The following is a 23,451-nucleotide window of genomic DNA, read 5'->3' as shown; positions in this document are numbered from 1 at the left end:
TTGTCCTACCATAAATAGAAACCCTGTGTGTAGTCTAATTTTTTTTTTTTTTTCTTTACAGGTGGAGGACTTGGATCGGCTGAATATTATTCATGTTACTGGAACCAAGGGGAAGGTGAGTGATGGAAACAGACTCTTAAAGAGGTTGTCCACTACTTTTACATTGATGACCTATACTTAGTATAGGTCATCAATGTCTGATCGGCCAGGGTCCGACAACTGGCACCTCCGCCAATCAGCTGCTATCTGTGGCAGCGGCCGCTGGCCAGAAGTACTTACTTGTGGAGCTGGCCGTCTTCTGATAGTGGCCGCCGCAGGGTACTACACATCCGTATCCTATTGACTTGTATAGGAGGTGGCTGTGCAGTACCAAGCCTCGGCCGCTGCCAGAAGATTGCCGGCTCGGCAAGTGATAACTGGCGACCGCTGACACTGATGACAGCTTATTGGCCGGGGTCTGACACCCAGCACCCCTGCCAATCAGACTAAAGATAGTCCATCAATGCAAAAGTAGTGGCCAACCTCTTTAATTCAGGGGGAAGATATAGGATCCCCATGTAGCTGCCTTGTATGGAGAACAAGTCCGCATTTGGCTATGTGGGTACACAGATAAAAAGATTATCGCTCTTAGAAGAGGATGTAAAAACAAAAAGCACAAAGAAAATGGAAACCTTTCCCAGTCGGGATGGTGTTAAAGTGGTTATCCTCACAGGATAGTTAATGAATGTATGAACGGAGTTTGTCCGACTGCTGGGACCACCGCGATCACCAGAATGACATCCAAAGCCCACTATACCTGTGGCATTTGAATGGAGCAGTGGTCATTAGAATTAGTGCAAATTGATTCAAAAGTCCTGGTACATCGGCCATGAAAATGGACAGGAGCAGAAGAGCTGCTTCATACCTGACTGCATCCTCTGCTCTTTTATTTGGTGCGAAGTCATCGTTGCTGATGGACTGGGACGTATGAAACGATTTGCACCAACTGAAGTGGTCATACATGCGCTCCTTTGAATGGTTTTGGGACTGATGGTGTTATCTGAGTGCTGAAATGCATGAGCAGTGGTGGTCCGATTACTGTAATCGCCTATCACTTGTACGCGGGATAAAGCTTTGTCGTGGGATACCCCCCAGCAGCCCTGCACAACTAGACATGGGGGTCTTGATAGTGCTGATCAAGTAAAGTGTGTGCGTGTGTGTGTATTGGGGATGGCGCATCCCCCTGCTGCCGATATAAAAGCACAAAGCCGCAGGCAGAGTAAATTTATAAAGGTGACAGAACTGTGCATGTTAGATATTATGGATCTATAGATTATTTGTATGTTTAACCTCTTATTACCACTATACATGGGGAGCTGTTGTAAGTTTTTTTTACATTTTGATCTTTTTTTTTAAGGGATCCACTTGTGCCTTTACTGAGCAAATTCTTAGAAACTGCGGCTTGAAGACTGGATTCTACAGGTAAGGTTGTGCCTTTTGTTAAAGGAACACTTAAAAAAAACTTGACATAAGACTACTCACAAAAGCTCAACTCCTGTACGAGCTCTCGGACAGTGCGGTGTTAAGTCTGTGCTTGTTCTCACGCAGGAGCTGATGCTTGCCGAAGTGAAAAGGCTTTTGAGCAAAACGTTTTGCTGCTGTAGAGTCTGTGCTACTCCTTCACATAGCTAACTGTCCTGCTGCTACACCAGCACAGCAGCTCTAGCATTCTTTGTGTCATGAAGGTCTCAGCGTTCAGAACAAGGGTTATTCTTTTATGAAATATCATCTAGCTTTTGAACTACATTTACACACTGAGATGATCTTAGGAGTCTGATGAAAGTTTTACCAAGTTTGCTCTGTTAACTTTTCCTCTCTTTTGCATCCTACCAGCTCTCCACATTTGGTGCAGGTGAGGGAGAGGATTCGGATCAATGGGCAGCCGATCAGCAAGGAGCTATTCAGCAAATACTTCTGGCAGGTGTACAATCGCTTGGAAGAAACCAAGGTCAGTCACTAAAGTGGATAATTACTGTGTGGGTTTTTTATTTTTGCAGGATTTTATATAGTTTCATATGAAGAGTTTATATTTGGTGTAATAAATTTACAAAGTTGTAACACCCATGTTTCCCCTTTGAGATATTAAGTTGCTATCCTCCTGCTCTGCTGAGAACATATGGATATTTCCATACTATGCTGAAAACTATACAGTCGTGTGGTCTGCATGGAAGGAAGATGATTCCAGTATCTGGAATTTTAAAGCGAGGACCAATTAATCTAATCTTTAATGATTCAGTCCCGCTTATCATGTGCGTTTCAGATCATCGGGTGTCATTTATTTCCTTAGTGTCTTCCCCCTCTATAGACGTTGGTAGCACATTGCTATGATATAATATGTGTCTGATAAGAGGGGGTCTGACCACTGTAAATGCCCAAGATGTAAATGATCATAGACCGTCTACATGTTTCACATTTCACCAGACAAACAAGTGTCTTGTTCGTTGGGTAATCGGCAGTCCTTTTAGACTGCGTGATTATTGTGAAGCGAGTGTTCCTAGGAACGATAATCGTGCAGTGTAAATGGACATCAAACCTTTTTTTGTTTGATCTGTGGTGGGGTCTCGACAAATATTCTCGGTGTCCCTGTATGAACTCAAGACAGAAGGCTAAATTGAATAAGGGTTGCTAAGAAGTCACAGGTTGTATACAATTTGGAAATCTTCTGTACATGAATACGTTCCTCTGTTAAGCTGTGTGCCCACGATGCGTTTTTTAAGCGTTTCCGCAGCGGCAAAAACGCTGCAGAAACGCTTAAACGCATGGTAGAAGGTCTGCCATGTCCCCAATTATCATTGCGGAAAAAAACGCAGCACTATCAATTATTTTGCGTAAGTGCTGCGTTTTCGCCGCCATTGACTTGCATTAGAACGCGCCAATTCCGCAAGACTGCATCTGTACTTGCGTAATTGGCGCGTTCTAATGTGCGGATGGTACCCGGGTGTAGATGAGAGGTACTATTAAAAAAGCTGTAAAAAAAAAGAATAAAATAAAAAATAAATATTTACTTACCTTCTGTCGGCCCACGCTGCGTCCTCCTGGCTTCTCGGCACTTCGCGATGGAATGAAGGACCTGCGCTGACGTCAGTCATGTGACGGGTCACGCGACGCTGACGTCGGCAGGTCCTTCACTCTACTGCTGCCGGCAGCAGGGACCGAGCGAAGCAAGACACCGGGGGCCATCGGAGGGTAAGTATATATTTATTTTTTGACATTCTCTCGGTCACACTATATAAATCCATGCCTTTTGCATGCGGAAATGCAATTGAAGAACGCTGACTGCTTCCTCCTTGCATGTGTGTTTTTTCTATTTCATTATTGATTCCTGAGTGGAAAGCTAAGAAGCTTCCAGAAGTGTTCACTAAAGGGGGAACTCCATTAGAAAGTGTTTGCATATTGCTGGGGTCTCCAGGACCCCCACGATCCTAAATGAAGTGACCCAGCATGGTATAACACGGAGGCCTCTTATCGTTTTTTGTGCTACTGGCTCTGCACCAAAGCCCTATTTAAGTTAATTGGGCGGTGTAATTCTTGTACAGCCATGTGGATAACTTGGAAAAGACTGAATCATTTCTGTTTTTTGTACGTTTTCAAGCAAGGTGGGAGTCCCAGAGATCAGCTCTCATCAAAAAGTCATAAGATATCCTTAATTTTTTTTTTTTATATGGAAATATCCTAACATGTTTCTGTTGTAGAGTCTGTGCTACTCCTTCACATAGCTGGCTGTACTGCTGATACGTCCCCTCAATCATTAGATTGATGGATGTCTCAGAATTTGGGACAAGACTCTTGATAAGATCATGTAACTTATATTGTGAATGTGATGCAGGCTTTTTATATTATTTCTAATTTGTTCTGCTTTTTTTCCTCAGAGCGATGACATGTGCTCCATGCCGGCTTACTTCCGATTCTTGACCATAATGGCCTTCCATGTGTTTCTGCAGGAGAAGGTTTGTGGTCTTATCAGGCCCTCAGTCTTTAGACTCAAGGACATCTCTTTTGATGCTACCCCCTTACCGTTTCCTTCTCTCTGATGCAGGTGGACCTGGCTGTGCTAGAAGTTGGGATTGGTGGTGCTTACGACTGCACAAATATCATCAGGTGGGTAACTCATGCCGCTTATATGTTGAAAATCTTTATATAACTTTTTATTCATACTGCCACCTAGTGGTTAGCATTCTGGAAAGTGGTAGAAGTTGCTGTAGAAATATTAACAATTCTCATTCCTGCAGGAAGCCCATTGTCTGTGGGGTTTCTTCTCTTGGCATCGACCACACTGCCATCCTGGGGGACACTATTGAAAAGATTGCCTGGCAGAAAGGCGGCATATTTAAGGTTTGGAGAATGGAGTTAATCTGCATCATTTACATTTCCAATAGTAACTTAAAAACTTTTCATAAAGAGGTTGTATATATTGCAGATGTCATCTGTAATGGTTACAACTAGTAAAACAAATGCTAAAGCATTGCAATGCTATTTAGAAGTAGTCAATAATGGGCAATAAATGTCTGAACAATGGGGTCATTCCCTTCACGGTTTTACCCGACACGTGGAGACGTGGGTAACCTGGGGGCCCTCGGGGTTCAACCCCCTGAAGACCAACCATTGATGAAAGTTATGACGCTCCACTTCTAAGTTTCCAAAGTTTGCATACTTCTGATTTATTCTGTCTCTCAGCCAGGTGTTCCAGCATTTACGGTTCCCCAACCTGCAAGCCCCCTGGATGTGCTAAGAAACCGAGCCCAGGAAATTGGGGTAAGCTTATACCCATTGTGTAGCTCCTTTCTCTCCCTGTCCAGAAGTGTGCTTTTTTTTTTTTTTTTTTAAAAAAACTCCTTGTTGCTTTGTTGTCCCAGTGCCCGCTGTATATGTGCCCAGACTTGGCCGAGTACGAGGAGGATGGCATCTCGCTTCATCTTGGTTTGGCTGGAGATCATCAAAGAAGTAATGCCTCCCTAGCGCTGCAGTTGGCACAAATGTGGCTCCAGCAGCAAGGTTGTCAAGGTAAAGTGTATTTGATTACCAACCTTATCCACTGCATGGATTCTTAGAAATATTTTGGACTCATTAATGCATTAGACAACTACTTTAAATAAGTTTATTTTACTCCTATCAGCTGTGAGAGTATCTCAAGCCACAGACGTCTAGTTGATCTCGACATTTAAACAACTATATTATCTTTTTTCACCCTACAGGCTTTGGACAAATGAAAAATCTAAACCAGCAACTTCCTAAAGTTAAGTGGCCTCTGCCCCTGGCATCGGTTTTCCGACCTTCTCTTCCTATGGTACAAGGTAAGATTTGCTAACTTTTAAAGAGTTTGTTGGCACAGAATGACTGATCAGACCTTGTACAGGCGCTCAGTGCACCTTTCCACCTACTTCTTTTCTATCTATCTCTGTTCCCCCTCTTTTCTGATTGACATCTTTTTGACTTTATAAAGCCAGGAAAGGGTGGAGATATGTGGAAAGACCCACTTAAATATTTGGTCATGCCGGTGCACCAAGCATATGTGCAGATTCCCTTTAAGGCTGGAGCTACATGTCTGAGAATTGCTGTCACACGACATGTCGCCAAGTCCCCCGACCAAAAATGTTTGTGCAACTATTGCTGAGATTTTTGCTAAATTGCAAACAAGTCGCATGTGATTGCATTGAAGTCTATTGCAAGTGAGTCACGTGCGACTTGAGACAAGTGATCATAAACTCCAAACACTTTCGTAAACATTTGCAACTGTCGCAGTCCCGGTAGATCGCTATGTGACACCATAGGAAATCAATCGGTGTGATGTCGCAATGTGACACCTTACCGTGCATCTCCAGACTGATTCATTTCTTATCCCGGAAAAAAAAAAAGTACGTTATGGCAAATATATTACTACAGATCAACTATATTGTGGGGAGTTATGGTGGCCCGAGTAGCAAATGGGGTCTACTGTTCACAAAAAAAACATACTTGCTCATACAAAAATTCGCTGCTGATTTTTGCTGTGAATCTGCATCAAAATCCTCAATAAAATCCAGGTTTGCTTTGGATTACACCATATGTTGTAAAGGGTAAAATCTGCAGCATCAATTGACATGCTACTGATATTAAAATCCTTGCAGCAAGACCATTTCCTTTTGCAGATAGAATTATTTTTTTTTTTATATACAGAGCACCAGATATGGTACAATCTAATCCACTTTGCTTCTTATAAATTGCTGGTTTTCCACCTGCATAGCAGATGTAAAATATGCAGCACATCCGGTCCATGTGAAATACCTTTTTATTTTGGCACAGATGGTTTACGCACCTGTTGCTTTTTTACCAATATGTTTCTTTTAGGATTACAGCACACGTTGTGGCTGGGTCGTACACAGGTATTACAGCGTGGGCCCATATCCTATTATATTGATGGTGCGCATACCAGCAGCAGTGTGAAGGCTTGTGTCCGATGGTTCCAGGAGGTGGCGCTCAACGAAGAAAAAGCTGGAGGGTAAGCCTGTTTCTTGGTAAATTAGTATAATTCTCACTCATCGCTCTGTAGTCTGATGATATTCAGGATGAATGCTACATAGAAGTTTCTGCAAGTTGATAAATGTGTAGGACTCTGTCTGTGACTTGCTGTCGGTTCGGTGTATTATACAGTGGATTATTATTTATTTTTTTTGCAGAGGTTCTGTGGTGCGGGTGCTAGTGTTTAATGCCACAGGGGACAGGGACACTGCTGCTCTGTTAAAATTATTGCAGGTGAGTGAGGATATGCAATTATTTGTGGAGTCTTATCCACGTATATTATCACTGCCAGAATCAGTCTGACTCCTGATCGAATGGTAGTGGGGCAAGGGCCACGTTCACATTACATTAATGCCCTCCATAGTTCTCAATATATACAGTGGGAACGGAAAGTATTCAGACCCCTTTAAATTTTTCACTCTTTGTTTCGTTGCAGCCATTTGGTAAATTCTGAAAAAAGTTAATTTTTTTTTTCCTCACTAAAGTACACTCTGCACCCCATCTTGACTGAAAAAAACAGAAATGTAGAAATTTTTGAAAATTTATTAAAAAAACAAACTGAAATATCACATGGTCATAAGTATTCAGACCCTTTGCTCAGTATTGAGTAGAAGCACCTTTTGAGCTAGTACAGCCATGAGTCTTCTTGGGAATGATGCAACAAGTATTTCACAGCTGGATTTGGGGATCCTCTGCCATTCTTCCTTGCAGATCCTCTCCAGTTCCATCAGGTTGGATGGTGAACGTTGGTGGACAGCCATTTTCAGGTCTCTCCAGAGATGCTCAATTGGGTTTAGGTCAGGGCTCTGGCTGGGCCTGTCATGTATGGTCACAGAGTTGTTCTGAAGCCACTCCTTTGTTATTTTAGCTGTGTGCTTAGGGTCAGTGTCTTGTTGGAAGGTGAACCTTCGGCCAAGTCTGAGGTCCAGAGCACTCTGGAAGAGGTTTTCATCCAGGATATCTCTGTACTTGGCCGCATTCATGTTTCCTTCAATTGCAACCAGTCATCCTGTCCCTGCAGCTGAAAAACACCCCCATAGCATGATGCTGCCACCACCATGTTTCACTGTTGAGATTATATTGGGCAGGTGATGAGCAGTGCCTGGTTTTCTCCACACATACCACTTAGAACTTTTTGGGGATAATTCTATCTTTGTCTCATCAGACCAGATAATCTTATTTCTCATAGTCTGGGAGTCCTTCATGTGATTTTGAGTAAACTGTGTGGGCTTTCATATGTCTTGCACTGGAGAGGCTTCCGTCGGGTCACTCTGCCATAAAGGCCCGACTGGTGGAGGGCTGCAGTGATGGTTGACTTTGTGGAACTTTCTCCAATCTCCCTACTGCATCTCTGGAGCTCAGCCACAGTGATCTTGGGGTTCTTCTTTACCTCTCTCACCAAGGCTCTTCTCCCAAGATTGCTCAGTTTGGCTGGATGGCCAGGTCTAGGAAGACTTCTGCTGGTCCCAAACTTCTTCCATTTTAAGGATTATGGAGGCCACTGTGCTCTTAGGAACCTTGTAACCTTGGCCAGATCTGTGCCTTGCAACAATTCTGTCTCTGAGCTCCTTGGGCAGTTTCTCATTTGGTCTGACATGCACTGTGAGCTGTGAGGTCTTATATAGACAGGTGTGTGCCTTTCCAAATCAAGTCCTATCAGTTTAATTAAACACAGCTGGACTCCAATGAAGGAGTAGAACCATCTCAAGGAGGATCACAAGGAAATGGACAGCATGTGACTTCAATATGAGTGTCTGAGCAAATACTTATGACCATGTGATATTTCAGTTTTTCTTTTTTAATAAATTTGCAAAAAATGTCTATATTTTCTGTTTTTATCAGTCAAGATGGGGTGCAGAGTGTACTTGAATGAGGGAAAAAAATGAACTTTTTAGAATTTACCAAATGGCTGCAATGAAACAGAGTGAAAAATTTAAAGGGGTCTGAATACTTTCCGTACCCACTGTATGTTAAGTTGAGGCTATGACATGTGCCCAATGGTGACATCTGCCAACTATTGCCTATAATAAAATACATTTTTCAAATACTCAAGATTCTGAGGGGGAAAAAAGTATTCTACTTTCATACTTCATTGTTGCAGAATGCTGATGTTTCAGTTTGACTGATATCCAAAGGTCAGACACTTGGCCTCCGTCAGGCTAATGTAACCCTATAGACACCATTAACGTGCCTTCTAGGAGATTTCCTTAATGACGTGTTCACTTTTTACCAAATAAACCCTTTTATTACCTGTCGACAGACTGGGTGGGGGCTTCATGTTTGGAAGGTGTCTGACCGCCGGGACCTGCACCAGTCGGCAGAACGTTCCTTTTTTATCCCCTTTAGCATGGAGTGACAGTGCACGTGCTCGCACACTCTCCGTTCATTCTCTTCTGGGCTTCTGGAAAAAGCTGAACGCAGACCTCAGAAGCCGCATTTGTAATAACTGGAGCAAAGGTTGAACGCGTGCACTGCTGATCCATTCTTAATGGGATAAAAGTGCCCCGTTCTGCCGATCAATGTGGGCACCCCCCCCCCCCCATCATTACTCGGTGTTGGGCACCCCATCCTTCTTTGTTTAATGTGGGCGCGTCCCAACCCCCTCACCACCCCATCGATTGTTAAGTAATCACTTCATCTGTGGATGGGTGATAACTTGTTTTCACTGATATACCCCTGTGAACCTAGCCTAAGTGCATATAGTTATGGCACTGCCGCAGTCCAGGTCCGGCGTCCTCCTGCTGCTGTGGCGCGTGCCGCGCGCAGCTTCCCGGGCTCTGTGCTTAGGGCACGCGTGCTCCCTCCCTCCCTCCCTCTTAAAGGGGCCGTGCGCGCCGTCCTATAGAGTCCCTGGCCAATGGCCAGAGGACTGCCCCTATATAAGGCACCTCCTCCAAAATGGCGGTGCCTGTGCAAGGTTGTTGTTCTGTGTGCTAACACTTGCTTCAGCCCTCAGGCCCCGCTGCCTGTCAGTCCTGCTTGCCAGTCTGTCTACAGTCCAGCCCTCCAGCCTGCTTACCTGGAAACACCTGCCAGTTACCTGCTGTGCCCGCCAGCCTGCTTACTTGGAAGCACCTGTCTGTTACCTGTAGTGCCCGCCAGCTCGCCTACCCGGAGCACCCGTATGGCTATCTGCCGTGCTCATCCGCTGTACCGGTCAGTTCCTGCCATCTGACCCATGGGAGTCACCTGCTCTCACAGAAGGTCGGTCACAGAGTGGCACCTGGTCCCCCTTCTCGGTCCCTCCCTGGTTCACTGAGTCGATTGAGCCACCTTGTGACCTTGGTCAGACCGAGTAGGCACTTAGTTACGCCCCTCTGGTCCCTCCTTGCACCGAAGCGCAGAGGTTCTACCACCAGGACCCATAACAGTTTGCACAGGCCATGGAACCCGGTGGCCCCCAGGCTCCTTCACTCTCTGACCTGTACCAGGAGGTCTCGCGTCAGAGATCCCAACAGGAGACTATTCTGTCCTATCTGCGGTCTGTCAACTCTCGCCTGGACACACTGTCCACCCCATCTGTGTCCGTCTCTCTAGCCGAGCGGCACTCGGTCTGGCGACACCTCAACCTACTGGCACTATGGCACCTGGCTCTGGACCCCGGCTCTCTGCGCCTCCACGTTTTGGTGGTGACCCCGTCTTATGTCGGGGCTTCCTAAATCAGTGCACGCTGCACTTTGAACTCCTGGCACATCCGTTTCCCTCCGACTGGGCCAAGGTGGCGCTCATCATGTCTCACCTCACCGGGGAGGCATTGGCATGGTTAAACCCTCTGTGGGAAAGAGGGGATCCCCTGGTATCCGATCTTCTGGCTTTCCTCGCTGCCTTCGGGAAGGTCTTCAATGAGCCCGGACGAAAATCTTCTACTGCCTCCACTTCTCTGTCTCCGCCAAGGGAGTCTCTCCTTGGGCCAGTATGCCATACATTTCCGAACTCTCGCATCTGAGCTTGCCTGGAACAACGAGGCCCTGGTGTCCAGCTACTTACTGGGAGAGTCTTTCCGGTCGGATCAAGGATGAGCTAGCCGGTCGTGACATCCCTTCCACCCTGGATGACCTGGTGTCATTAGCTACCCGGATTGACATCTGTTTTCTGGAACGTGCCAAAGAGACTACCCGGCAGAGAAGATTTCCGCGTCTCGCTCCTGTATTCCAAAAGCCAGCCTCGCAACCAGCAATTCCCCAGGCATGCTCGCCTGAACCCATTAAACTGACCAAACCAAGATGGGCAAGTCTGGCCAGGAGACGCGCCAAGCCGAGGGGAGTTGCTTCTACTGTGGCAGTAAAGAGCATCTGATCCGTTCCTGCCCGGTGAAGCCGGGAAACTCCAGTGTCTAGGACCGCTCGGAGAGGTCGTCTTAGACAAGACTAAATCCTCTCCATCCTTGACTCTGTCTGTTTCTATTTCCAGTGGTGAGACCCGCTTCTTCGAGATTGCCCATCTGGATTCTGGAGCCGCTGGGAATCTCCTTCAACAGGCTGTTGTGGAGCGGTATCAGATTCCTACTGTACGTCTGGCTGAACCGTTGGCGGTTGCCTCCGTGGGTGGGAGGCTTCTTCCGGAGACCATCTTGCTCGTCACAGAGCCTGTAACCCTTCAGGTGGGAATGCTGCACTCGGAGAAGATCTCCTTTCTTGTGTTGTCCAGTCTCTCTCTCACCCCCTCTTGCTTGGTCTACCCTGGTTACAAAGACATGAGTCCGACCTGAATTGGAGATCTGGTGAAATGCTCCTTTTGGGGTCAGGAATGCCATGAGTCCTGTCTGGTTCCGGTTCGTCCTGCTCGACCCCCGTCTACTCCGGCTAATCTACCTGGTCTGCCGGCACCCTACTGGTCCTATGCGGACGTCTTCGACAAAAAGGAAGCAGAGACACTACCACCTCATAGGCCATTTGATTGCCCCATCGACCTGGTCCCTGGTGCTTCTCCTCCCTGCTGGTGTATCTACCCCTTGTCTCCGGCTGAGACCCGGGCCATGTCTGAGTATATAGAGGAGAATCTTGCTAGGGGATTTATCCAGAAATTCACCGCTCCGGCTGGAGCAGGATTCTTCTTCGTCAAGAAGAAAGACGGCTCTCTATGTCCCTGTATCGATTACAGGGGTCTTAACCAGATTACCATCAAAAATAAGTACCCCCTGCCTCTCATCTCGGAGCTGTTTGACCGCCTCAAAGGCGCAAAGATCTTCACCAAGCTCGATCTTCGTGGGGCGTATAATTTGGTCCGGGTCCGCCAGGGAGACGAGTGGAAGACGGCATTCAACACCCCGGGACGGTCACTACGAATACCACGTAATGCCCTTTGGTCTCTGTAATGCTCCAGCCGTCTTCCAGGAGCTGTTTAACGACATCTTCCGTGATCTCCTGTATTCTTGCGTGATGGTGTACCTGGACGATATCTTGCGTCTTCTCTCCGGATCTACCCTCACACCGGAGGGACGTTCCTCAGGTTTTGCTAAGGCTCCGGCAGAATCGCCTATACGCTAAGTTCGAGAAATGCCTCTTTGAGCAGACCTCTCTACCGTTCCTGGGCTATATTATCTCCGAGACTGGTCTGCGGATGGATCCCGAAAAGGTCTCTGCCGTCTTAAAGTGGCCCCGATTGGAGGGGTTGAAGGCGATTCAGCGATTCCTGGGCTTCGCAAATTACTGCCGCCTCTTCATTTCTCATTTCTCCTGCAGGACTGCTCCCATCTCCGCGCTCACCCATAAAGGAGCAAATCCCAGGGAATGGACTTCCGAAGCGGAGGAGGCCTTCATCTCCCTGAAACAAGCCTTCTCTTCCGCCCCTGTGCTACACCGTCCAGATTGCAATAGGCAGTTCTTCCTGCAGGTCGATGCTTCCTCCGCCGGAGCGGTGCTCACCCGGAAATCCTCGTCCGGGAGAATGGTTACCTGCGGCTTCTTCTCCAAACTCTTCTCCTTGTCCGAGCGCAACTACTCCATAGGAGATCGTGAGCTGCTGGCCATCAAATTAGCGCTGGAGGAGTGGCGCTACTTGCTGGAGGGGGCTCTGCACCCGGTGGTCATCTACACTGACCACAAAAACCTGGCTTATTTGCAGAACTCCCAAAGATTAAATCCGCGTCAGGCCAGGTGGTTTCTATTCTTTGCCCGATTCTGCTTCACTCTGCATTACCACCCAGCAGACAAGAACATTAAAGCTGACGCTCTTTCTCGCTCATTCCTGTCTGCCGACCAAGAGGAGGAGACTGTACATATCATTGACTCCTCCTAAGTAATGACTGTGGCTCCGTTTGACCTGTCTCATCATCCACCCGGTAAGACCTTTTGTAGCGGTTTCGGATCGTAAGAAGGTTCTACTCTGGGGCCATTCATCCAAACTAGCCGGTCCTGCTGGCTAGAGGAAGACGTTTCTGCTCGTTGCCCAACGTTACTGGTGGCCTTTCCTACGCAAGGATGTTGCGGACTTTGTCGCGACTTGTTCATCCTCTGTCCGTAACAAGGTTCCCAGGCACCTTCCATCCGGCTGTCTTCCTCTTCCCGTACCTTCTGCTCCGTGGCAACACATTGCAATGGACTTCATTACGGATCTCCCTATTTCTGCCGGTTGTACTGTCATTTGGGTGGTCGCTGACCACTTTTCTAAAATGGCCCACTCCATCCCTCTGCCTGGTCTCCCGTCTGCATCGGTGCTGGCTAAGGACTTCAACCATCACATTTTTCGTCTCCACGGCCTACCCCTCCACATTGTGTCTGATCTCAGGGTTCAGTTCAATTTGCGCTTCTGGAGAGCTACGTGTAAGCTGCTGGATGTCTCCTTGGATTTCTCCTCTGCTTATCATCCTCAATCCAATGGTCAAGTGAAACGTATCAACCAGGTCCTTACCAGCTTTCTTTGGCACTTTGTCAAGGCTTACCATAACGATTGGGTTGAGCTCCTGCCCTGGGCCGAGTTCTCCTATAATAACCATGAAAGCGAGTCTTCTAAATCCCCGTTCTTCGTGGTCTACGGTCAACACCCCCGGATTCCATTTCCTGTCTCCTCTTCTGTGGACACTCCTGCCTCGGAGTCTCTGGTCAGCGAATTTTCAGCTATTTGGAAAGACACTAGATCTGCACTTCTTCAGTCCTCCGACCTGATGAAAAAACATGCTAAGAGACGTCTGGATCCGCCTCAATTCCGTCCGGGAAACTAGGTCTGGCTTTCCTCCAAATATGTTCGTCTCAAGATTCCTTCCTATAAGTTGGGTCTGCGGTTCATCTGTCCGTTCGAGGTTCTTAACCAAATCAATTCCGTGGCTTACAAGCTGAAACTCCCGGTCACCTTACGGATTCCCAATTCCTTTCATGTATCCCTCCTCAAACCTGTTGTCCTTAATTCTTTCTCTGACGATCCAGGTACCGCTTCAGCTCCAGTCTCTGAGGACGTATTTTGAGGTTGAAAACATTTTGGCCACCAAGAAGGTAAGAGGAAAGACTTTCTTTCTTGCGGATCGGAAGGGGTTTGGCACCGAGGAGAGGTCTTGGGAACCCAGAGAGAACATTCATGCCCCTCATCTTCTTTAAAAGTTTCTTGCGGGCCTTAAGAAGAGGGGGCGTAAAGTGTGTGTGTGTGTGTGTGGGGGGGGGGGGTACTGTAGTATCGGCGTCTCTGCCTCCTGCAAGGCAGAGACGCCGTTCCCCCCCTCACCGCCGCGGTCCAGGTCCAGCGTCCTCCCGCTCCCCTGCTGCTGTGGCGCGCAGCTTTCCGGGCTCTGCTTAGGGCGCGCGCGCTCCCTCCCTCTTAAAGGGGCCGCATGCGCCGTCCTATAGAGTCCCCGGCCAATGGCCGGAGGACTGCCCATGGATAAGGATCCTCCTCCAAAATGGAGGTGCCTGTGCAAGGTTGTTCTGTGTGCTAACACTTGCTTCAGCCCTCAGGCCCCGCTGCCTGTCAGTTCTACTCGCCAGTCTGTCTACAGTCCAGCCCACCAGCCTGTCTATAGTTCTGCCCTCCAGCCTGCTTACCTGGAAGCACCTGTCTGTTACCTGTTGTGCCCACCAGCCAGCCTACCTGGAGCACCTACCTGTTACTTGTCGTGCCCGCCAGATCGCCTACCCGGAGTACCCATCTGGCTATCTGCCGAACCAGCCTGCTTATCTACCCGGACCACCCGTCAGCCTTCCTTCCGTGCTCATCCGCAGTATCGGTCAGTGCCTGCCATCTGACCCGTGAGAGTCGCCTTATCTCACACAAGGTCGGTCCCAGAGTGGCACCTGGTCCCCCTGCTCAGTCCCTCCCTGTTTCACTTAGTCTATTGAGCCGCCGTGCGACCTTGGTCAGGCCGAGTAGGCACTTAATCACGCCCCTCTGGTCCCTCCTTGCACCGTAGCACAGAGGTTCCACCACCCGGACCCGCAACGCTGCTGACTTGACAGATGTCCAGAAGGCAGTCATTGACACACTCCACAAGGTCCCAGAGTCTGCAGGTAGAGTGGAGAGGCCACAATCCAAGCTGCTTGAGGTCAATCAGTGATGGTTTGGGGAGCCATGTCATCTGCTGGTGTAGATCCACTGTGTTTTATCAAGACTAGTGTTGAGCGAGTATGTTCTATTAACCCTTTCGGCGAGTATGCTCGGGCCGAGCTCTGAGTATTTATAGCTGCTCGGTGATATGGTTGAATCGCTCCCGTGTGCATGATTTGCGACTGTTTTGACAGTTTTATTACATGAGAGGAATGTCTATTTCTTACACATTCCTCATGTAATAAAACTGTCAAACTGTCGCAAATCATGCACACGGGAGCGATTCAACCATATCACCGAGCAGCTGTAAATACTCGGACAGAACATACTCGCTCAACCCTAATCAAGACCAAAGTCAGCGCAGCCGTCTACCAGGACATTTTAGAGCACTTCATGCTTCCCCTCTGCTGACAAGCTTTTTGGAGATGGAAATGTCATTGTCCAGCAGGACTTGGCCCCTGTTCACACTGCCAAAAGTACCAATACCTGATTTACACACAACAGTATCACTGTGCTTAATTGGCAGCAAACTCGCCTGACCTTAACCCCATAGAGGATCTATTATAGAGAATCTATGGGATATTGTCAAGAGGAAGATGAGAGACCCCAGACCCAACAATGCAGACGAGCTGAAGGCTGCTATCAAACCTGGGCTTCCATAACACCTCAGCAGTGCCACAGGCTGATCGCCTCCATGCAACATTGCCGCATTGATGCAGTAATTGATGCACAAGGAGCCCCGACCAAGTATTGAGGGCATTTACTGAACATACATTTCAGTAGGACAACATTTCGGATTTTAAAATTATTTTTCAAGCTGTTATAAAGTATTCTAATTTACTGAGATAATGACTTTTGTGTTTTCATTGGCTGTAAGCCATAATCATCAACATTAACAGAAATAAACACTTGAAATAGATCCCTCTGTCTGTAATGACTCTATATAATATGAGTTACACTTTTTGTATTGAAGAACTGAAATAAATTAACATTTTGATGATATTCTAATTTAATGAGAAGCACTTGTACAGGGCCAGTTCAGTGCTTAGCATTTTCTTTCTTTCTGTTTTTCAGCCCTGCCATTTTGACTATGCTGTTTTCTGTCCCAACATCAGTGAGGTGTCCGGTGTGGGCATGGCAGGTAAGCATTTCATGTGTTACTCATGGTAGTAACTTTCCATGGAATTTAGATCCCATTTTGGTAAATCTGGGGCAGTGGCTGCACAATCTGTGATCATTGGGACCCAGCATTACAGATCCAATATACCGGAGATGATGCACTAATGACACCTATGGGAGTATAACAACCCCCAATCTGCTGGGAAGCAAATAGGACCCTTCTATATGGAAAGCATCACATCCATCTCTTCTGGTAGGGCAGAGTCACCTGTCAAGCTCCATGATACTAGTCCAATAAATGACTTGTGCAGCTTGAATATTTCCTCCATAATGAGAGCGTAAGTATATAAATCAGCCTGTGCCCTGGCGCTAATGAGTGTCTTTAGGACCAAAGGGGAGGTGAAAAAAAAATCCTGAAGAGTTGTTGTGCCTTTTAATGTCTGTTTACCGCCACAAAATTATTTACCAGACATTCCTTGTGCTTTCCCCCCTGATCTGTGTGTGCTTTGTAATCTGCGCTGCTAAACAATGTCTAATCCAACGTTAGGAAGTAAATCAGACACTTGGCAGAAAGTGCGGACATTCCTGTGTTATGTACGACGTACCGCTGCCAAAATCATGCACGTGCTGATCTCGTCTGTGCAGAGCGGAGCATAGCGAGGCCTCCACCGCGGCGTCTCTACATCCCATATAATGGTTATAATTAGGCCCCCGTCAGAGGCATCTTATTCCCCTCTCCTATCTCCTGGGGTGGAAGGAAAGAGGATCGGGTGGTGAAATTTAAAGCTGCCCCGTCCTTCTTTCAGGAGAGACAAGATAATCAACCGATCCTGTCTCCCTGTAGAAATAATCTTGCACTCTTGCCAGCATCCTGATCTGCTGGTCTCCAGGGTTGGAGGAAACGTTCTAGATTCACAGTGCCTGGAAGGTGTCATCTGCCTGTGGCCCTAAGGGATAATGTATGGATAATCAGTTGATATTGGGATGTACTCTTCTGAACCTTTTTGCATTTTCAGATCAGCGGAATTACAATGTCACCCTAGAGAACGTCCTCACCAGATGTTTGGAGAACCAGAAGAAGTGGAACCTTCTCATGGAGGAGAGAAGTTGTTCCGACCCCTGGAGCTCCTCCATGCCGGTTGATTCTCTGATTAAGGACAGCCCACGCGGTGCGCCTCTGCTCCTCGCCCCTTCTTCAGAGCGTCTCTTAAACTGTAACTCTCTGGTGTTCCCTTGCATCTCTCATGCGCTCCAGTGGGCCACCCAGGGTAGGGACCCTGACTTTCCTAGCCCGCACACTAATCTTCTCCATCACCATCCTGTCGCCAGTTCTGGCTCAGTACTGCTGCGGGAAGCTGCTCAAATCCAGATTCTCATCACCGGGAGCCTACATCTGGTCGGAGGAGCTCTGAAACTGATCGACCAGTCTCTTACTGAATGATGGACACGGTTTATTTGTCTGGTATCACTTACGATTTACTTGAACAGTGGACGCTCATGCTTCCTGACATGGGATTTGCATTTTTTTTTTAAATCTATAAAAATGTTATTTCACACCATGCTCCTATCATTAGCCTCAACCATCTGCCACTGGACCACCTCTTACAAAAAAAAGGGCTGCTATTTTACATATGTCCCAAGTAATTAAAAATGATAGTAATACTGACACCTTCTCTGTACATAGGTGGAAGATATTCGGTTAAAATGTAATTTTTTTTCTTGCAGAATATATTTATTAACATTGCTTGTTGTTTCTCCTTTTCTGGTGTCATTCTTCATTTCACCAGCAAGTGGCGCTCATGCAATAGGGGACAGTTATGAATGAACTGATAAAGGAAATGAATGGTCGCACATCGTATGTAATATAAAGTTTATAGTCACAGACTGGATAAAAAATACAGAATTTAGGGCTTACACTTGGCTTTGGGAAAAAAAACCTGCCTTAGAAAGCGTGTTAACAAAATAGAATAACTTTTACTCGTGTATTCGATTCCCCCTTCACTCTGTTAGTCTTTGCATGTCCATCATTCTTGTGACTGCTGCAGCCAATCACTGATTTCAGCGGTCATGTGCCATATGCAAATGTTACGACTGAGTCCAGTGAATGGCTGCAGCGGTCTCATGTATGACTGATGTTACATCATCTCTGCAGGACCTTCAGGGGATCGCTGGAGCTGTGGGGGATTCAATGATGGATAATGGTCCACCCGTTTCCAGATTTTGATCAATCCTCTATCCTATATAGGAGTCTTGATCTAAGTAAGACACTGGAGTAAGTCAGCGATGACGCTGGGGGGAGAGCGTTCCTTGGATGCTATTTGGGGCAGAAGCCTCTACTCCAAAGCTATGAGTACACCATGTGTATTTTGTGGAGTATTTTTCTGCACCAAAAATATGAAAAACTCATTTTTTATTTAAGTTTTTTTTCCCCATTCATTTGGGTGAAAAATGCTGAAACAATTGACATGCTACAGGAAAAAATAAGCAGTGTGTGCATGAGATATATTTTGCTGACACTGTAAAGTGCAGTATTTTTTTTTGGGTTACCCTCAAACGGGCAAAAAAAAACAAAAAAAAAACTGAACAAACCGTAAATCTTTAGCTATACCAGGCCAATTTTATGAAGGTGTAAAATTAGGTGGTTTGTCCAAAACCAACCAGTTTTGTCTATGGGCAGTGTCTGGTATTGAAAACCAGCTCTATTCACTTGACAAGTGATAACCTGCTGTACCAAATACCACTTGCCGACCAAATTGGTGCCTTTTTTTTTTTTTTTTTTTAATTTTTTTGGGAGAGAGTAGAGAAACTTTTTTTTTTTTTTTTTGTGACTGTTCTTTAAACACACAAGGCATGACTTTTAATGCATCTACCCCTAATTCTAAAAGGGGAATTTGCATCAAATGTGACCCAATAGTAATAACCTAACATCCTCCTTTTTAAAGAGCTTTTCTCACTATATGTAATGGATAATATTGTAAAGTGTTTGTAAAAAAAATAAATAAATAAATAAATTCTCCTTTTTAAAAATACTGTGTTGGTCATTGGTTACCAGCCACTGCAGCAGTCTATCAGAGGTGGCTGCTTTCCCAGGCAAGGATTGCATCTGCAATCTCCTTTTATATACAGCTTGCAAGCGCTCCTCTGAGGTCAGTGCCCCTGCGCTCCTCTGAGGTCAGTGCCCCTGCGCTCCTCTGAGGTCAGTGCCCCTGCGCTCCTCTGAGGTCAGTGCCCCTGCGCTCCTCTGAGGTCAGTGCCCCTGCGCTCCTCTGAGGTCAGTGCCCCTGCGCTCCTCTGAGGTCAGTGCCCCTGCGCTCCTCTGAGGTCAGTGCCCCTGCGCTCCTCTGAGGTCAGTGCCCCTGCGCTCCTCTGAGGTCAGTGCCCCTGCGCTCCTCTGAGGTCAGTGCCCCTGCGCTCCTCTGAGGTCAGTGCCCCTGCGCTCCTCTGAGGTCAGTGCCCCTGCGCTCCTCTGAGGTCAGTGCCCCTGCGCTCCTCTGAGGTCAGTGCCCCTGCGCTCCTCTGAGGTCAGTGCCCCTGCGCTCCTCTGAGGTCAGTGCCCCTGCGCTCCTCTGAGGTCAGTGCCCCTGCGCTCCTCTGAGGTCAGTGCCCCTGCGCTCCTCTGAGGTCAGTGCCCCTGCGCTCCTCTGAGGTCAGTGCCCCTGCGCTCCTCTGAGGTCAGTGCCCCTGCGCTCCTCTGATGCTGGAGGAGCAAAACCTCCTCTGTTGGCAGCATCTGAGACGCACAGTTCGGACCAGAAGCATGGATGTGCTGCTGGCTTGAACTTTTAAGCTCCCCTGCAAGTAAGGAGCTGGGAGGCAGGGTGGTAGCGGTGTGCTCCTGAAGATAGAAGGTGGGAAAAACCTGTTAAGGGCTTGATTGCACAATCCTGTCGTCGTCTTTCTTTTAGGAAATGTTTCCTCCTCCAGCCAGGATCCGGTCCTTATCTAAAATCTACACCTTCACATGGACGATATTCTGGGAAAAGACATAACTGTAATATAGGTGTTGGAATTGCTGCTATATTTTTGTAAAATGTCTAAACCAACAACAGCGGGGTTCTTTCTGCCTGTAATATGTTTTACTGGTGTCACAGCATCAGCAATTTGATCAATGGAAAAGAATTTGCCACCTGCAGTCCAGAGAGGAAATAATTATCTTGTGACCGAGTTGTGTAAGCCGCTATCTGTTTACTCGCACCCCTTTAATCCAATAGACCTTTAACTAGTGCAATAATTGCATGCGAGGGATGGTATAAAGTGCTGTAGAACCGTCCAAGTATGTTACATGTACTGGTGATTGCTGCTTACTGTTTCTTTAAAAAAAACACGTTCCTTTCATTTCATAAAATGATGTTGCTTGATGGTGACTATATAATGAGGTATACATACAGTCCAATATCATGTCTTTTTAAATGGGTTTTATGATTTTGGAAAACCCTTGTTTGCAGCTGTAAGTTGTGTTTTTGTTTTTTAATGCGCTTAACCTGTCCTCCCAGGTCTGGCGCGGAGTCTCTGCCGCTGCTCCCGGTGTCGGTTAAATGTTGTGGAATTAATTGCGCTATATAAGTGAGTAAAAATAAATAATTGTCTGCAGAGCCGACGTTGCGTCGATAGCGCTGCAATTAATCAGTGGGCTCAGTGGCTATGCACAAGTTGTCACATGAGCTGCTCCGAGCCATTGAGCTGACTGGCAGTAGCGCTGACCACGTGATGCCAGTGCTGCAGACAATGTCAGACAGTGGGAGCATCGGCAAAGACTCAGCGCTGGACCTGGGGAAGGTGTGTAAAGTTTTTTTCTTTTCTCTTAGCTACAATTTTTTTTTTTTTTTTTTTTTTTTGAGTGAAAGGGATTTTCTGAAACTGGAGAAAACGTTTAACTAACTAATTTTCTAACAGTTAAACTCACTCTTCTGTAGTTGTCGGGCTTCATCTTTGAATGTGTTCTTATAGATGGGTATAATATTAGTCTTCCACTAGTTCAATGGATCCATGCTTTGCTTTCCACACCTCAGTCCGCTGAACTCTGTTGTGCTCCATGTCGGGCTTTGCAGATGGCCCAGCGTGCTCCCAAGGGCTATCTATATGGGCCTATATAAGGCTAACCAAGACACACACCTGGATCTTGGTATGAAGCTTTCGGTGGTACTAAGACTCTTGAGTTTGTTGGTACCCCTTGACCTCCTCTGCTGGCTGCGGTGTACAGGATGTCTCCTGTCTGCAGTTTCCAGCGTCCCCCGCAGCCTATCCGTGGTCTCCTGGACGTCTGCCTGCCTACAGTTTCCAGCATCCCAGCTACCTATCTGTGGTCTGGACTCCTGCCTGTCTATGGTTTCCAGCAACCTGTCTGTGGTCTCCTGGACATCTGCCTTTCTACGGTTTCCAGCTACCCATCTGTGGTCTGGACTGAACTCTGCTACCTGGATATCTCTGGGATGTCTTCAATCTGCTTATGGCTTCCAGTAACTCTGCTACCTGTCTGCAATCTCCTGGATGTCTCTGGTCTGCCTGAAGCTTCCAGTAAGTCTGCTACCTGTCTGTGGTCTCCGGTATGTCTTCGATCTGCTTATGGCTTCCAGTAACTCTGCTACCTGTCTGCGGTCTCCTAGATGTGTCTGGTCTGCCTGCAGCTTTCAGTAACTCTTCTACCTGTCTGCGGTCTCCCGGATGTCTCTGGTCTGCCTGCAGCTTCCAGTTAGATTGAAGACATCCTGGAGACCGCAGACAGGTAGCAGACTAACTGGAAGCTGCAGGCAGACCAGAGATGGGATGTCTTCAATCTGCTTACGGCTTCCAGTAACTCCCGGATGGCTCTGGTCCGCCTGCAGCTTCCAGTAACTCTTCTACCTGTCTGTGGTCTGCCGGATGGCTCTGGTCTGCCTGCAGCTTCCAGTAACTCTTCTACCTGTCTGCGGTCTCCCGGAAGTCTCTGGTCTGCCTGCAGCTTCCAGTTAGTCTGCTACCTGTCTGCGGTCTCCAGGAGGTCTTCGACCTGCTTATGGCTTCCAGTAAGTCTGCTACCTGTCTGTGGTCTCCGGGATGTCTTCGATCTGCTTACGGCTTCCAGTAACTCTGCTACCTGTCTGTGGTCTCCCGGTTGGCTCTGGTCTGCCTGCAGCTTCCAGTAACTCTGCTACTTGTCTGCGGTCTCCCGGATGTCTCTGGTCTGCCTGCAGCTTCCAGTAACTCTTCTTCCTGTTTCCCGCGTGCAACACCCACCTGCTGCACCGACGTCCATGTGACTAGCCGGACCTTTGTCTTAGAGCAGTGTTCCCCAACTCCAGTCCTCAAGGCCCACCAGCAGATCATGTTTTCAGGATTTCCTTACTATTACACAGGTGATGGAATTATTGCCTGTGCAGGTGATGGAATTATCACCTGAGCAATACTAAGGAAATCCTGAAAACATGACCTGTTGGTGGGCCTTGAGGACTAGAGTTGGGGAACACTGTCTTAGAGGATCCACCTCACCTAGTGAGCCCTTTTCCGTAACACCTTTAGATATTGAAAATATTTTTGCCTTCTCTGAACTCAGTTGTAATCAAAATTATTCACCCCCACCTCCTCCTTACATATTTGGTTGATTTAAATAATTTATAAACCTTTTGCTGTCTGCAATAAACTAATCAAACAAAGAAAAGGTAAATTGTTCAACACAAGTACTATAACGAGACTTCTCCAAATTCAGCGCAAAGTGCAGTGTCTTAATTCTTCAGAAGCTAATGTCTGCATCACTTGTACAGCAGGTTATAACAGCCGAAGGAGCTCTACTAAGTACTGGTTACTTGTCGTGTAGGGGGTGAATAATTATGAGTCAGCAGTAATCAGTAAAAGTGACATTTTTTGCTGACTTTGAAGAAATTACATGTTATATTAGTTGCATATTTACATTGTTCTCGTTTGATTGCAATAAACCAAACGGTGGAAAGTTTGTACATTTTTTTGATTAACAGAATTCACAATTGGGCATATGAATAATTACTTTAGTCAGCCAAGACCAGTCTTTTCCAATGTTAGTGAACTTGTCCCCAGCATTATACAGAAGTGTTCAAAAACATGAGTTAAGCTCAAAATCTTTATACTAGTTTTTATTTTCAGGCATTGGGAACATTGCACACTGTTTTCTAATTCAAAACATGAAGAGAAATGTAGATAATTTTTAACTACTTTACAGAAAATGACAAAAAATGAACATTAGGCTGTTCCAAAAAATAGCAGTGTCTGCATTTGTCTTTACAAACTCACAATATGTACTCTCTTTTTTTTGAGGATTTAGCATTCCTGTGAATCACTAACCTAATATTTAGTTGTATAACCACCGTTTTTTTAGAACTG

The 23,451-nt window shown here is 46.8% G+C and overlaps 1 protein-coding gene across 4 annotated transcripts in view; it reads left to right on the top strand.

The window, feature by feature from the left end:
* FPGS (folylpolyglutamate synthase) overlaps positions 1–17,882 on the top strand; it is a 104,003-nt gene extending 86,121 nt beyond the window's left edge. For all 4 annotated transcript variants that reach the window (XM_073640024.1, XM_073640023.1, XM_073640022.1 and 1 more), the window contains exons 3-15: positions 62–115; positions 1,397–1,461; positions 1,873–1,987; positions 3,909–3,986; positions 4,076–4,137; positions 4,269–4,371; positions 4,714–4,791; positions 4,893–5,040; positions 5,232–5,330; positions 6,364–6,514; positions 6,693–6,768; positions 16,078–16,144; positions 17,139–17,882. In XM_073640024.1, the coding sequence (XP_073496125.1) occupies positions 62–115; positions 1,397–1,461; positions 1,873–1,987; positions 3,909–3,986; positions 4,076–4,137; positions 4,269–4,371; positions 4,714–4,791; positions 4,893–5,040; positions 5,232–5,330; positions 6,364–6,514; positions 6,693–6,768; positions 16,078–16,144; positions 17,139–17,563 (1,521 nt within the window). In that variant the 3' untranslated portion in view covers positions 17,564–17,882. The remainder of the gene's footprint in view (positions 1–61; positions 116–1,396; positions 1,462–1,872; positions 1,988–3,908; positions 3,987–4,075; positions 4,138–4,268; positions 4,372–4,713; positions 4,792–4,892; positions 5,041–5,231; positions 5,331–6,363; positions 6,515–6,692; positions 6,769–16,077; positions 16,145–17,138) is intronic.
* Positions 17,883–23,451: the final 5,569 nt, after the last annotated feature.

This window comes from Phyllobates terribilis, unplaced genomic scaffold (genome assembly GCF_046119375.1).
Source record: "Phyllobates terribilis strain yellow unplaced genomic scaffold, ASM4611937v1 Scaffold_7__3_contigs__length_470593459, whole genome shotgun sequence".
Lineage (NCBI taxonomy): Eukaryota > Metazoa > Chordata > Amphibia > Anura > Dendrobatidae > Phyllobates > Phyllobates terribilis.
The sequence above is the reverse complement of the archived record's forward strand: the minus strand, read 5'-3'. Positions and strand labels throughout refer to the sequence as shown.